The following is a 17495-nucleotide window of genomic DNA, read 5'->3' as shown; positions in this document are numbered from 1 at the left end:
TTGTTCTCCGACGCAGACCTCTGTTGTATACATTACCCCTTAGTCTACCCCCGTTTCCTGTCTCTGCACATTCTACTGTCAAATAAAGGGAAAAAAAAAACCTTTAAAAATGTACATTATTTACAGCTTCATAGTTTCCTGTTGAATTTTGTTTCAGAATTTGAGGCATATGCACATTTCAAGATAAATTAAAGTGAAGGCATACCATTGCATTATAAGACAATACATGTAGAAGATTTGAGGTTTCTTGGTGATGAAACCCCTAACCTTGTGTACAACTGGGTGAACATATTCCACAGAAGTTACCATATTTTTTTCAGTAGTCTGGAATCTTGAAATGTTGACTGGTTCAACATTAGATTAAGTTTGGGTTTCATTTAAATGGCTCTTCAACTCATTTTCAACCTAACTTGGTTGGGCAGTTTTTGTCAGTATCCATTAATCTGCCAACTGTTTTTCCATTAATATATTTATATATAATTGATTCCTCCATAAAATATAAAAAATACCCATATTAGTTTCCCAGTTTACATATTCAAGTGTCTTGTTTGTGTCCAAATCTAGTTGTTCTTGGAAATGTTTCCTTGTGAACATTTTGTTTTATCATTGTCAAGGAAAAAGTAAGAAATGTGCAGTGTTAGATGGAGGAAAGGCAATAGTGGGCGATATAAGGGTGTAATAAATAGTAAAAATTCTAAGCTCTCAGTACTGCTAATGTTCGACCGTCAGTCAGTAATTTTTCCCTCTTTTCCCCTTTACATCAGTTAGTGTACATGCTCTGAACTGGGTTTCTGAGGATTTATGTTGGCTTGAAAGGGTTGTTAAACTCTTTTCTCCCTCTAAAATGTTGGGAGAAGTGAATTTCAGTGGATTTATCTTGTTATATTTTTATGAGGCTTTGTTGCTCTGTGGCTGTGTTTAACAAGCAGAACACCTTCTCTTTGTGTGACAGCTTTGGTTGGGAAATGCTTTTGGGCTATAGTCAGCAGTACACAGTTACTGATACTGTTGTGGTTTCCTACTGTGGCCATTCAAAATGAAGTGTGTACACATTACAGTACATTGTGACACTAACAGTTGCACATTTATCTACCTAATAGTCCAGTTTGCTCTATACATGCTAGCCTAATTGATGCTTGTCATGTCTCATATCCAGATAAAAACTAGATGTGATGAAATACATTTTGGTTTATGCTGTGTTCAGATGTATTCAGGTAGACGGTAGACGGCAGATGGACAAACCTCCTGGACGGCACAGGAAAAACAAACAAACAAATGACAGGAATGGCAGGACAGCAAAACGAAACACGCATGGTGATATGTTGCTATGGTGATGTCGTATTCGTTACAAAGAATGGAATAAAATATATTAATTACAATTATTTTGTGTCTATTATTTTATGTAATTATTCCAGTAATGAATGTAGCAATAAAATACAGATTCTTTTAATATTATATTAAAACTTAAAATTAATGTTAAATACCCATAAGGTCAATCATTCATTTCCAACATGGATAGTGAAAGGAGAACTGCACTTGGTCTATCCCTTTTTTATGTTAGTTTGAAAAAGAGACCACGACAACAGAAAACAAAAGAGCATATGGGTGCATCCTATTCTGCAAGAGTGCAGAATACATGGGGAATTTCATCCAGGAGCTGAAGATGGATGAAGACAGGTTTCGGGCATACTTTCGACTGAACCTTGCTCAGTTTAGCCACTTGCTCCATCTGATAGCTCCCTATCTCCAAAAGATGGACATCAATTTCAGGACACCCATCAGTCCAGAAGAGAGGTAACCTATTCATGTAATAAAATAATCTTGCCTCTGACTGGTATTATGAAGGCTAAACCCCTACCAGGGGTGCAAAACATCTATTACCTACAAACTGACCGGACATGTTTATATAGATGTCATACTTATTTAGATAGGTCTACTTATCTGTAGTGATTATATAGTTCAGCATTGTTTTATGGAGGTTATAGGTGATCCATTGTGGGAAATAGAACTGATATAACAATGAATGTAATTTACATTTAGTAGTTTGTTTTTTTGTTTTCGAGTTGGAGTCTACACAGTGTGTGAGCTTGTCCCAGAAGTGGCCAAGGTCATTTGCGAGGTTTTTTTGCCCACCTAAGCAAGCCTGGGAGAAGATTGCTGTGGAATTCTGGCAGAAATGTAACTTCCCCAATTGCTTGGGAGCAATGGATGGCAAGGACATGATGAGCCAAGCCGCCAAGTCCTCCTGATCGGCCTACTACAATTATAAGGGCTTCCACTCCATTGCCTTTTTGGCTGTAGTTAATGCCAGATACCTTTTTCGGATTGTGGATGTAGGTGCATTTGGCAGGACATGTGACCGTGGAGTCCTGGCCAATTCAACATTTGGAAAGACTCTGCACAGGAGCACAGCTGACCTGCCTGAAAATGCCACTTTCCCAAGGGCAGAAGACAGTGGTGTGGTGCCAAACACCTTTGTAGGAGATGCAGTGTTTCCTCTCAGGAGGTAGCCTACATGATGCATCCTTACCTAGGCAAAGTACTCCCAAGAGAAAGGAGGATCTTCAACTACAGGCTGTTCCGTGCAAGAAGGGTAGTTAAGAATGCATTCCGCCACTTGTCACGTCAATAAAGAATGTACAGACATGTCATGAGACAGCAGCCTGTAATTGTGGAAGCACTGGTACAAACAACATGCATGCTACACAGCTACATGCACTGGGACACTGCACCATTTTCACCTCCCTGGATTGACAACTCACACAGCACAGCTTCAGACAACATGGGCAGAGTGGACAGCAATAATAGCATGAGGGAGGCAATGAAGACCAGGGAGACCCTCACTCACTGCTGGAGAAGTATCATTCCAAGATGCTGCCCTGTAATCACCCTTTGGAGGACTTCAAAAGTAAACTTCATCTGTTATTAAAAAATCTATTACATTCTATGATTACTAAAACCAATTTTAAAACACTGAATTCTTGTCAATGCCTTGTCATTTAGTATATTTATGAACATGCAATGGTTCTTAATACTTTAAAAAGGTCACCACTTAAGAAAGCACACAGTATGTGCATATTTATTTATTTTTTTAAGTGCATAAATGCGTACATTTTTTAACTCAGCTCACAGTCTTAAGAAGTAACTGTAATTAATATCTAATATCTATAAAAGTGCATTATGCTGAACAACTGGCAAAAATGCCTCACACAATAGAGACCTTGCATGGAATTTCAAAACAAGCCACAGTGGAACAGTAATGTACTTTTTCAGTGTTTTACCTACTCTATCACTGCACAGAAAGTAGGCATTTTCTTTTGAAAGTGGTTACCAACAGTTACAGGCAGCCATACAAACATTCCGTGCTCCCAAGGCCTTTATTGGGAGCATTGCTTGCTTTGGTAACAATACCTCATGTGGGTGGAGTGAGAGATGATCTACCCCCTCACTCATATGCGCACGCACACATACACACACACAAGTAAGAGCATAAAAATATTCCTTGTCACAACCGGGAACTGGAAAACAACAATAACTGCCAAATGTATGAACTGTAATGAAATTATGAAAAACAAATCCAATGAAGTAACTGAGCTACACAAATCTGAAAAAGGCCCTTGATGTTTGAGAGGTTGAGAGGATGTTCCTGGTTCCTGGTCTTCATCCATTTTCACATCTTCCACAGGGGATTTCAAAGTCGTATAATTCTGATTCCAAAATTATTAGCTTCTTGTTGTCCAGATTGTCCATGTTTTTTTCTTGTATGAGGGAACTACGTAACATAGGATTGTAAATTCTGTGGCAGAGGACAATATCTTAATATTTTTGACAGCAATGTCATCTACTGTCACCATTGCCGGTATTCTCTGATGTCTTCAACTAATTTTACCGTCCTGCTCCACTAAAATGACATCCAGTTTGCCACCTGCCGTCTGAATGAATCCGTGTAAACAAATCATTACACTTAGTATTCAGTGTAGACTTTACACCATTCCATTCTAGTGGTGGTAATCCACCTCGAGCTGTTGCCAAAAGGACAATTACTTATGCCAAAACACTTTAGCCATGGATTACTTGCATGGATGGACTAGGAGCAAGACATAAGGCCCAGTGTGCATCAAACTAAGTGCTTGTCAGATAGTCTAACATCAGTTTTCAGTCTTCACAACTACTTCCATCACTTTTTGTGCAACGCCATGAATACTTTCAAGAAGAGACTGTCTGAACATATACATACATTGTCCCCATTTGTGCACCTCAGCCTGTAAGGATTTTATAGACATGCAGAAGGTCTTGGAGAGAGGTTGGAGAAGCATCCTGGAGGAGGTTGATGGCATTCTTTACACCTTGCTGTCCATTGTGGCCATTCAGAACAATTAGAAACTCTTTTCCTCCCGGCTTGGTTGGATGACATGTTTTACGAACTAGTTTGTTTGAAGCATGGTGAGACCAATGTTTTGCCGGCCATAAGAACACTCGGGGGTGGGAATCTCACGATTTGTTTGATTAGATTCCATTCCAATTCTTGGTGTTGCGATTTGTTTTTGCAAATCGGAACCGTTGTGTCAAACCATTCATTCATGTTCTTGGTCCACTGAACTGAAACATGAAACATAACTGACAGTTAAGCTAACTGGTCTTGAAGAAAGTAACAAGAAAAAGTGAACTGCATTAACAGCAGCCTGTATCATAGACTTTTGCAGTCAGTGTCACTTCAGATGCCACGATCATCGGGGACCCATTAATAGCACTTTTCCAGTGCAGGAACTTGAATTGAGGGCATTTTGTAATGCTGGATGTTGTTTTGGGCTACCGAACAGCTTGTGCTGGCCCCTGCAGTGCCCTGGATTCTCTATTCTCATGTTCTTAACCACTTAACTGTTCACCTACCAGCATATAAAAATTATGAGCTCGGTCCTGCTGTAGCCTAGTATGTGAAACAAGAACACTGTACCAAAGCTTCACAAGATTCTCTGAGTTGAGGTTGTGGGAAGCTTGAGGGTAACGGTTGTGAAGTCCTTGTAGAACTAATGCAAATTACACATTTTCAACATCTGGTTAGAATGTGTCTCATCCAATGGATTACAGTGACTCATGAATTCTTCTTGGATGCATTTATACATTGCTTTAAAGATCCGCTCAAGTGTGCATGTGGTTTTGTAGTTTATATACATAGTGTCCATGACTTACCTCAGTTTATGCACATATGAGCTCATACACTAAATGGTGTCCATTCAGCCACAGATATTTTTTCTCATTGCTGTAACTTCCATCTGTAATCCACCCAAGCTATCAATCCACTGTGAGCTGCAATGCATCTGTGTCTATTTTCATCCATTTCATTACAGCGCATTGGAAGCAGATTAAAGGGTCATTTTGCTAGCTCATTGGTAATTACCAGTTTTAATTGCTCCCAATCAAGGGAATTAATGTGCGGCCCTCCGTTGTGTGCTCTCAGTGTTTCCGACGCCATTGTTCCACTTCCTCCAGTTTCAGGCTTAGTGACATCACAGACGTCAATTAGGCTTTAACGAGACTTGAGGAGACCTCTTTGTTCTACCTGAGTATTAGAGTTGAGATGAACAAAGGTCCTTGAGGCTTTCTCTGAGACTTGCTTCTGGTGGCTTGTGTAGAGTTTTAGACTCATTGTAGGGCTATTTCCTGTATTCACACTGAAGTGTTGTTTCCAAGACAAACTTAAAGCTGTATTTTACCCCAATAATTAATTCACCATCCACCACTGTGTATAAAAAATTGAAGAAATGAGGCATTTCAAATTCAGGTTAAAGGGCGATGTGTGGCATACATTAATGCTAATTAGAATTAAAGGCAGAATATTTAATTACATAGATTTAGTATTGGCATCTCAAGATGAATAAAAAGTACTTCTATCCACAGCCTTTTCTGATTTATTGTTCCTTTTGCATGCCATTATGCTGTGGAGTTACAGGAAGTGTGTGGATATTTGTTATCATTGGATTTTGTTGTTTCTGATTTTGTTAGCCTCTTAGTATTATTCATCAGCATGGTGGGTTTTTCTCAAAAAGGTTTTATGCAAATCAAACTTTTCACAATCTAGAGTTAAGGCGTCAGTATGTTTCAAACAAACCTCTTTGTATAATGTGGTGTTCAACCACTTCTAAAGGCAACACTGTTTGTACCTGTTCTGAATGACCACGTTCAAAGGTGAAATGAAAAGCTGGCTGTCATAGCCTCCTCCTGGCTGCATCACTCTGCCTTTCCAATCTCTCTCACAGAACTGTGTGTCTTTTGCATTACAGTGTAGTTTGATGCAATGAATCATACAAGTGCATAGTTTCAGACAGTCTCCCTTTGAAGGTATTCATGGTGTTGCACTCAGTTGTGCAAATGAAAAGTGACAGTAATTGCATGAAGAATTGCTTGAGAGAAGTTCCAACCCTGTCTTCTTTCCCACCCTTACACCTCCCGGCCAATCACTGCATGAAGGGGGCGTGATTGTGGGATTGTTTACCTTGGAAAATTACAAACATTTTCATCCCCGATTTAGGAAGAAAGACAAAAACTCAGATTGTTTTTTTTGATTTTGGATTTTGGGCTCTGATAGAAAAAAGTTGACAGTCGTGATAAAAATGTGATGAAATCTTGTGATGAAATCCAAAACGGTGATCCTAGATTTCAATGTGAGACATGGCCACTGATTGTTGTGGACCAATGTCAGAAATGTAGGACCAGATTCTTACAATGTGACTGCCTCTACAAACCAACCAGCAGCATGAAATGCCATTGCTATGACCAAAGCTTGTTTTTTGCTGCATTTTCAATACATGCAAGGTGCAGATGGATGATGTGAGTTGATGACATGTCTCGGCTTGCATTTTTTTTTCAACTTACATTGTCATACTATGATTCCAGACATTCATCAGACAATCTGACATCCCTCAAAACTGACATCATACAGTCTGCTCCAGACTGAGACCAAGATTCTGTTAGACTCATCTCACACAGTGTGACATGATAAGAACTTGTAAGATCACCGTTACTGCACAGTGTGTAGAGGTCTGAACAGACTTGGACGTAGACTATGAGTCAGACTTTATCGCCCAACATCAATCACATATGTGTGTAATACCATAAATTCTCATATAAAAGGAAGTATTCAAATTCAGATGGCAGAGTCTGAAATACCAGCCAGAGCCGTGGCCAGCATAATCAAATAAAGTCCAAGGTAAAAAAACAAAAAAAAAAACATTGAGGAGGGTGGAATAACCTGCAGCCTACTATAAAAGCTCACATGGTAAATTTAGGATAATCTACATTTCCACAGCACTAATTCCATCACCACAACAACAGAGTCATGTTAAAGGACGGGTTCACAATTTTTTCAAGTCTGCCCTAAAACAATAGTCAACGGCCCAAATCAGCATTGAAACAGGTTTTTCTTGCTGTAATCATTCCTCCTGTTCATACTGACCATTAGAAGTAGGGGTGAATACAGCATTCAGAAAAGCACAAATAGCGGGTTTTTACAAACATTTATTTTGTACAAATATTTTGAAAAATTACTTGTTTTCAGGAAGAAAATAAAACGTCAAATAACAGCGCACAGGTCAGGATTCATAGCCAAGCGAGATTACATTGCTGTCTCCATCTCTCTGCTGTGCTCCACTCTGTCTGTCTCTGAGTTATGATGTATAAATAGCTGCAGATCTGTGTGTCCGGCGGAGCTGAGCTTTGGCTCAGTGGTCAGCAGAGTCGTCTGTAGTCGGGGTTCAAGACCTGGTGTGCAAACCCTACTTTGCAAAAGAGTTTATTTAAGAACCCTTATTTTAACACCATAATATCCTAAAATTAGAAGTGTAATAAAAACAAAAACAGGATTTTTACACTTATTTCCACTTTTATTCAAATACAAATCATTTTGCTGCCTCAACAAATATATATATATATATATGAATACAAATACCGAGCTCTCTGCACATCCCTAATTAGAAGATCCCTTCATAATGCACAGTCCTCCTTCTGTGGAAAAATGTATTTAAAAGTTTATCTGAAGCTAATATGAAGCTTCAAGAGTCAAATCAAGTAGATATCTTTCTACGTTACAGTCTTTTTAGTGCCAAAGTCCCTCTTTTTGTTACTATACTTCCACCACAACTCAACAGGGAAACACTGTCTGAGGAAACACAAAGAGGGAATTTGATGCTAAAAAGACTGTAAATGTGTCAGATATCCACTTGATATGACTAACTCAGACTGCTGAAGACTCATATAAGCTTCACATCAACTTTTAAACGCATTTTTGCACAAAACAAGGACTGTGGATTTTGTTCCTCATCACTTACATTGTAAACGCATTAGAGCTGCAGCGATTAGTTGATTAATTAATTAGTTTCCAACTATGAAATTAATTGCCAGCTATTTTGATAATTGATTAATCATTTTGAGTTATTTTTTAAGAAAAAAAGTCAAAATTCTCTGATTCCAACTTCTCAAATGTGAATATTTTCTGGTTTCGTTAGTCTTCTATGACAGTTAACTGAGTATCTTTGGGTTGTGGACTGTTGGTAGGGATAAAACAAGACATTCGATGATGTCATCTTGGGCTGTGGGAAACAGTGATCAACATTTATGGACCAAACAAGTAATAGATTAATTGAGAAGATAATCAACAGATTAATCAATATGAAAATATTTGTTGCAGCCCTAAAGCGCATTCTGACCATCTTCTAATGGTCAGTAACAGGAGGAATGATTACAACGAGCTGTCCTTGAACCTGTCCTTTAAGTATAACAGCCAGTGACGTCAAGCTAACCAACTAAACCTGCTCACAGGAACACTTAGTGTATTCCTAACAGAGAGTCTTTCTTAACCCACAACTCTTCAGGGGCACATTAGTATGTTTAACTGTCAGTGATTTACTGCCACTTTGTACCTTGCCACTTTGTATCACATCCACTAACCAGCTATATACAAATGAAAATATGTATGACTCCTTTATTTCACATATCTTTCTGCTTGTGAATCAGAGATTCTTTACACAGTGCACCTTTATTTGTCCAAAAAGGCCTTTTGGATAAAACTGAACTCGATCCATCTCAGTATGACTCAGAGCCAAGGACACTTCACTTAACTACCTACCAACATAACAGTGTTTATGTATATACTTGTTGAATAGATAGTAGGATATTTAGCTTTGACAAAAGGTCAGAATACAAGATTCTTAAATCCACATTTCTAAGACTTGTGCATTAAAGTTGTGCTTGTGCAACTTATCCTGGATCAATGTACATCCTTGGTCAAAAGGTACTGGTCTTAAATCAGGATCAGTGTGTACTAAGCACTTATATTAGATGTTTAATTGTTGAATGATTTCATGCTGTGTCATGTGGTTAACTGGTGAGACATCAGGAATGTGCGTTGGTAAAACTCTGATAAATGTAGAAAAAGTCACCAGTTAGAAATACAAGACTGATGACAGAGAAATATCAAAGATCCTAAAGATCTGTATCAGGGCCAATCCAGGCATATTTTAATGGATAGTTATTGACTAAAATAAAGCCAATGGAATCCCAATCGTTTCTCATTGTTTCATCCAGCTCAGCCTGCTAGTGTTACAGTGCTTCTGTCCTTTATGACAACCTATGGTGCATCAGTTCTACTGCATGTGAGTGTGAGTGAGTACTGTGCAAATGTTTTAGTCACTAAAAGTAAAGTGAGGATGCTTTCAAAAATAATGCCATGAATAGTTTTTATTTATCTTCAAACACAGTTTCTTTAAGTGTTTTCTGATCTTTCATATTGACAACATTGACTGATGGTGAGAAACCGGATAAAGTGTCAAAGTTCCACACATACTCTACATAAATAGTAGATTGGCAAGTTGTACTGTCGACCTTTGACTTGCAACTCCTACCATGTCCATGTTTTAAACATGTAACATTCTGGAATGGATGCTTCTGTGTTTTATATATTGATTTTGCACTTTCAACTTCACAAGTGCAGTGCCCGTTCAAAACTCGCCCGTTCAGAACGGGGCAATTGCTTATTATTTCTGGAGAACCTTAACAAACTTAGCACAAAAAGTAAGGAAATTTGTGTTTGGTAGATTATTTCTTTGTTCTAACAGTGCTTCTTGGCAATAAATCTTATACCGTTGGAAAGCCTGGTGGTGGTGCCACATTTGTAAGGAACATGCATTTGTAGAATGAGAAGCAGAGCTGAGTATTTGGGTTGCGCCCATGAAAAATATGCCAAATCTTCTCTGCCAATGCCAAACAGCTTATTCTGCCATTTACTCTTGTTTGGTGTTTGGTGGATTGGATTATTGAAGTTTGAAGAAACAAGACATATTAGCAATTTAACAATTTATTCATTTAATAAACAGGAGCCTCAGTAGTGTGTGGAAGAACCATACACAGCCACAACAGCCTGGCACATCCTCCTCATGCTGGTCACCAGCCTGGTCACACACTGCTGTGGGATGGCATCCCATTCTTCAACCAGCATTTGTCACAAGTCAGCCAACGTGGTTGTGTTGGTCACTCTGGCACGAACAGCCCTCCCAAGCTGATTTATTGCCAAGAAGCATTGTTTCTACAAAGAAATAATCTACCAAACACAAATTTCCTTACTTTTTGTGCTAAGTTTATATGTATCAATTGCCAAACGTTTCAATTAAAATGATAAGGATTTAATAAATCAAATGGTTTAAATCCAGACAGAAACTTCACCAGTGAAACTAAACTGAAGTTGAACCGCAGAAGCAGTTTATGGCCTTCCATTGGTTGATTCTGCTGCCAGTGAAACGTGTCTGCACTCTTATTGGCTACTTTTACTGCCACTGCCTCTTTTTTTTCTCCTGTGTACGCTCGTTCTTTTCTCTCCGACAGTTTAACTGAGCTGGCCATGTGCCTTTGTCCCACTCAGCCAGTCAGAGCCCAGAAGCCCCACCCCGCTGTGATTTGTCAGTGTTTATATCAAACAGCCTAATGCTGCACTTAGACATGGAGCTAAATGGCTCACTGTTCACTTGTTTATTCAAAGTTAATTAAACGTGTCGCATGTCCAAAGAACTTCACACTTGACACTGCACTTCCTTGGGTCCTCAGTAGTACACCCGCCAAGTGTGAAGTTGATTGGATGAACAGTCCTCGAGATATTCGAAGGACACACATACATACATACATTCAGACAGATAGACCCTGCTTTGTAGTTAGATGCTGCAGTGCGCATTCAAAACGTGTCTGAGACATCCTGCAGTAAGTCTTGAACATACATGCCAAGTTTCGTTAACAGTACACAGTTCAATAGTAGAGCTTAAGTCTCTTAAACTTTTTAAAGTGATTAATATTAGAGATCTAACCCCACCTCCGACCACAATGTGGTTTGCAATAGCAGAGTGGCGCTGTCTATATTTCTGGTCGTTGACGCCACAGGCTGAAGAAGAAGCAAATCAACGTTGCTTATGAGGTATTTTTATATATTTCTCGAGAACCACTCATCCAAACAACTTCACACTCAAGACTGCACTTCCTTGAGTCCCCAGCAATACATCCGCAAGGTATGAAGAAGATTGAATGAACAGTTCTCAAGATATGTGAAGGGAAAACATATATATGCATACATACATACATACATACAGCACAATATGGAGATAAGAGATAAGTGGAAGTACAATATGGAGCTCAATAATGTTACTGCAGCAAATCTTCACATGTGGATTCAGGTTATTTGAGATAGATTATTATACGTGCAGTTACCTTAGTAGCTGCATGAGTAAATATCAAAATATGCAGCTCGTTGAATAGTTGGTAACTGTTCCTCTTAACCCTCAGACTGCTGAGCCTCCACTCTCTCCCTCTCCCTGTCTGCACACTCCTGAATGTGATTATTGGATACTGAAAAATGATTAACCTCCTGGTGAAGGTTCAGTCGTATTAATTTACTGCAACTGTTGGAATGTCCTCGTCGAACATGTGCACAGATCAGGATTTCAAATGCCAATTAGCCCCCGTGTTTTTCATATTTTCATTTGGCTCGGGTATGTCGCAGTGAGAGTTTTGCCTCACAAAAGACATTTATTTCCAAAGACGGAAAGCACGGCAGCAGCAGCTTGTTTAAAAAGAAACTTCACACAGAAAGATATTTTATACTTTGAATTCTAAGAAGATGCATGTTACTTCCCTGTGGTGAAATTCCCAACTTCTGGTCATAATCTCCAGTTTTGTTTTTTTTTCTGGGGTTTTTTTTTTTGGTATTCCCTTGTTGATTAAAAGAGTCATGCTAGGACTCATACTGTATACGCTGCAAGCGGTTACATGCTAACAACCCAGATATACATCAGACTTGATGATCCCTCAAGTGTCCATTTTACTCAACCAGAGTCTGTGGAATAATCTCCCCTCTGCACCTTCTTCTTCCTCTCTTTCAGCAGTGTATCATAGTTGGATAAACATTCTTATTTGTGGGTAAAAGCATCTTGTAAAGCGTCTGTCTGAATAGGGTTAGGACATAGGCTATATTTTCTCCTCTAACACTCTTGAAAATGTGAAGTAATGAACAGTTGTGACTATCTACCACTGAGCTGAACTGCAAAGACTTCTGTCTGTTGTCTGATTATTTTTACTGTTTTCCACTCATCTGTAATCAGATATTAGCTGTTTGAAATAATATGTTTGTATTTTATTCAAAATGTATGTATGGAAACATGAAACACTAGAAAATCTGGATTATTTTGTTAAATTTTAAGTTTTGTAGAAAAATACATTTCTACTCAGGAAAGTAAAATTTTCTTGCCTTAACTTAAACAGCTTCAGTAAACATGTCTTTAAGTAGTGGAACAATCTGTCTGCTGTTTAGTTTATTTGACATTATGCCGCTAAGATATTTAATCATGCACAACTAAATGTCAAAGATGATGCAATATTGTGTTTATTTCTATTGTGGTCCTTAATATAGAGACATACTCAAATACATTTTGATGTGAGCTTGCATGAAGGCCCAGTTTGACAAAAAAAGTTGAGAAGTGGATTTGACCTTCTGACAGACAATTCTAAAATACTGTGTGTAAAGCACAGCCTTGCAGAGATGGACTGGCTATCAGAGTCCACATGTGGAACTTCCTGTCATGGTGCTGTGGCTGTTAGATTGTGTGGCTGAACATTTTCAGGTGTGTTTATTTTCAGATTAAAATCTGTAGGAACTCACTGCAGACTGCAATTTCCCTGAATCAACATTGCTAATGAAAATGTACCTAATTGACATTTTACCTCAAATGTAATTGCCTCTGGGTGGAAACAAAAAACATACACAGTCAGTATTTAGTTACAACTTAATGATGATTAACAAATTGTTTTGCATCTATAAATCACAGCCTTCAAGATTCACTTTTTCTTCTAACAAAAAACAAATTCTTTACTGTGGTCAGATGAATCCACATGTTGCACATCAGTGTTCCCTGTTTCAGGAATTGAATGAGAATGTAACAAAACTAAATGGAGGAAGATCACTGCACCAGAATAAAGAAAATAGCCAGTTTTTCTATCTAGCTAAATATATCCTACTTGAGTTTGCCACCGTTATGTATGTTAATGAGGTGGACAAAATATTAGGAACACAGTATCATTTTTTGAGTTTCTGATAACCAACACTATATTCTGATGATTATGTTATTATATGGTGCCTAAATGAACACTGAAATACGTTTTTCTTGCTGTGATCATTCCTCCTGTTCATACTGATTGTCCTGATCCTCTTCATAATGCATTTACAATGGAAGTAATGGGGGACAAAATCCACAGTCCTCCTTCTGTGGAAAAATGTATTTAAAAGTTTATCTGAAGCTAACATGAAGCTTCAGCGTCCAAATGAGTCAAATCAAGTAGATATCTTTCAACATTACAGTCTTTTTAGTGCCAAAGTTCCTCTTTTTGTTACTATACTTCCACAACTCAACAGGGAAACACTGTCTGAGGAAACACAAAGAGGGAATTTGATGCTAAAAAGACTGTAAATGTGTCAGATATCCACTTGATATGACTAACTCAGACTGCTGAAGCCTCATATAAGCTTCACATCAACTTTTCAATGCATTTTTACATAGAATGACTGTGTGGACACACTGTGGATTTTGGCCTCTATCACTTACATTGAAAGCACATTTGAAGGGGATATTTTAATAGTCAGTATGAACAGGAGGGATGATTAGAGCGAGGAAAACCTCTTTCACTGTTCATATGGGACTGTTTTTTTAACACTTGAAAAATTGTGAACCAGTCCATTAAAGAATTTTGACCCACATATGTTCTGTAAGGGACATTTTACAGTGTAAAACAACTGATATATCTGTTATAAGTTAGTATTGTCAATATAGTGACCCAGCCTCTAGATGTAACATAAATGGTGCAAAGTCATTTGTATCCTCTTTGGTTATTCTAATTCTGGGACACTTAAAATTCCTGAAGTTTTATGCAGGCAGTAGAAAAACAGACCTTGCATGAGTGCAACAACAACCAAAAGACTGGTAATAAAGGACTGATACACATTTCAATAATAAATAGATAAAACCAATACATGAGCCCTACCCTGCCATAAACGTCAGTAGGCATATACTACACACAGAAAACTCATTGGGATTGCACCCCCCATCCCTATGTCCATGGCCTCTTATTTGAGTCATCTTCTCTCAGATATGATGTACTCTCTCCGATACAAATGCATGACTTTTGCTGACAAGGCCTCAGATCAGTTTGAGAGTGAAAAAACGTCTTCAATGCGGCGAATGAAAATATAGACAAAGGCAATGAAGTGAGGCTACAGGGGGCACCGTTCTTCAAATTGCAGATTTAATGGATAGTCCACCTGCCAGAGGTAAACAGCACTCCTCTGAGGAATGTCAAGTGCATCACGTTGAAAATGGAAATGGTGCTTCTGTTTCCCATTTTCCTGTGTTTGTTTTTGCTCTGAGCTCTGTGGTGTCTGGAGGGGTGAAATCCTGTAGACCTAATAGGCTTATAGGATAATATCACTTTGTTTTCCTCGCTTCTGTCCTTGCTCAGTGCCTGGTGTTTGAAGACGCTCCCAACGGCGTGAGGGCGGCGCTGGCTGCGGGGATGCAGGTGGTGATGATTCCTGATGACAACCTAGACCCCAGCCTTACCCAGGAGGCCACTCTGCGGCTGAGGAGCATGGAGGAGTTTGAGCCGCAGCTCTTCGGCCTGCCGGCGTACGACTAAGCCCAGAAACCAAACCTGGAACCACACCATGTAAATCAGTCTCTTGGGGAAATGATGATGAGTGAGAAGCTGATTGTTTTCCTGCATGCCTCATCATGTTGTGGATGAATATTGATGTTCTTTTGTTGGCTCCAGTTAATGACATTTGATAGTTTTCTTTTGGATGAGACTTCACATTATTGGTCAGACCCTTAAAGCTGTTTATTAGCATTACAGTCAATATCGTCACTCCTGTTTGAAAGCTTTCTCAATGTGTCACACATATTTTATCACTAGATATTAGCCTCCACCCCCCTACAATGGAGGCAAAAGGAATTAATGTTTGTTCTCAGAACATAAACACTTAGAACTGGAGGTCAATGTCAAGGTTAGAATTTTTTTCAGCCCCAAAACAACTAGCTAGTGGACCTTGAGTTCAAATATTTTTGTCAAACTACTTTTTCAGAGGTAAAGAATGAACTTTCATGCCGAATTAAAAACTTGCATTCGATAAACTCAGCAGTAATGTGTTGACACAGACCTCACTGTGGACACTTCATTTTTCAGCAGAAAGTAGTTTGGCTGAAAACTGTTGACAGTGAGGTCTGAGGATTATCCAGAGTAATGGGGACACTGTTTCTGGACAGATAAGATGCAGCTGATGCTGTGAGCACCACAAACAAAGAAAATCCAAGCAGTCATCTCCCTTGTGTTGGGGTGAAGGCAGACATCTCATGGGGCGCATAAAACCTAAACTTATCTGCACGACTACATACCATTAGAGGAAGTGGAAAAATATGTCTATGTCTATGTTTGTGATTTGTGTGAACTGACCATTTAATGTAGATTATTCACTTTCAAAGTGCCACAATGTCAAACCTCAAGTCTGACACATACACATGGTCCTGTACTGTATCTGTTCCATGCCTCAGAAAGCCTCAGGGTTAGTCATCCAGGTTCAAATTGAGCCAGACTTCATTAAAAAAATGAAGGTTTTTTAAATAAGCATTTGTTCAACAACTCTATGTGTATGTAGGATCTGCTTCACATTGAAATAAAGTCAAGTAAACACTTTTAAAACAATGGATATATGTAATCATTTTGTTCTTTAAAGGTTTGATCTTGATGTTAATGTTAATTAAGAATTTTCTGTCTTTCTTTGCCTGCTGCACCAATCATCTTGTATGTTTTAAGTAGTAGGTCTTTAGTAGTATCGAGTCTTAAAGCCATGGATTTGCCATTACAGAACTCTAAAGGTGTATTCACATTTCAGCTGAAAAACAAGGGTTTTGCATCAGCACAGTAATTTACAACTCCAGAACTCCTGGCAGTGTGGTACTAAACACTAGACACCACCTATATATCTCTTCTGATTAGCTGATTTGACTTGTGAAAACCTACAAGCTACAAAGCTAATGTTGCTACCAGTAGATCGCTATGTTTCAGGCACTCTGTTTTTGTAACAAAGGTGGTAGCTACATCTGCATGAGGATGTTTTGCCCAGCAAATATTTCTGTCTGGTCTCGATATGAGGCTTATTTTTATTGTACAGTTCTGGAAATTCAGAAACACAAGTCATTTGATTTTCATTCATCTCTCAGTTCAAGCAGTGGTCAACAGCAATTAGCTGCACCCACAGAGGTCAGCACAGCTCGGTCAAGGTTCAATAAATTTGAACCTTCATCAAACACCCCCACTTCGCGCACCGCAATGCGTACATCTGCACAGAGCTGTCATAACACACCACATACACAATAATGGTGGAGGTGCGAGCAAAAGCTGTTTTTTTTCATGGTAATGTGAATATGCTTTAATCTAAATGTCTAAAAATGTTCACTTATTGACCAAATTTAGCCCAGTTTTAAACCAGGTGTCTTTTGACCTGCAAATCACCGAATCAGTGCTTACTGGACAATAAGCTAAGCTTCTCAAATGTTTGTCTTTGAAATAATGAAATATTGTTCTCAATGTCATAATGTCAGACATCATCTGGTTAAAATATGAAACTCTTGAACAAAGTCAGTGAAGCAGTCAAATGTTTGTCTCTGCAGCATTGTCCTTGTTCTACAATGTGTTTAAGCGGTCTTATTGAAATGCCAAAGACACTACTATCTCCTCAGTGTAATCCAGGAAAGAGGCTGCGAGTTGTCCTCACCCTTTCATCTCTGCTCATGTCTGCCTCCGCACTTACTACAATTCACATGTCCTTTCGTCGAGCAGGCTTTAACGGAGGGCCCGGCGCAGGAGCCTGGTTCCACGGTTCCCTCAGGCTGCTGAAATAGGATTTCACTGCACTTCCA

The 17495-nt window shown here is 38.8% G+C and overlaps 1 protein-coding gene across 1 annotated transcript in view; it reads left to right on the top strand.

Moving 5' to 3' along the window:
- The window catches only part of LOC121892024 (pseudouridine 5'-phosphatase), a 41687-nt gene extending 25354 nt beyond the window's left edge, over nt 1–16333 (top strand). Inside the window, exon 4 of the mRNA XM_042404787.1 lies at nt 15040–16333. Coding sequence (XP_042260721.1) covers nt 15040–15216 — 177 coding nt within the window. The 3' untranslated portion in view covers nt 15217–16333. The remainder of the gene's footprint in view (nt 1–15039) is intronic.
- Nucleotides 16334–17495: the final 1162 nt, after the last annotated feature.

This window comes from Thunnus maccoyii, chromosome 24, assembly GCF_910596095.1.
Source record: "Thunnus maccoyii chromosome 24, fThuMac1.1, whole genome shotgun sequence".
In the NCBI taxonomy this organism is placed as follows: domain Eukaryota; kingdom Metazoa; phylum Chordata; class Actinopteri; order Scombriformes; family Scombridae; genus Thunnus; species Thunnus maccoyii.
This window is presented reverse-complemented; position numbering and strand designations above follow the sequence as displayed.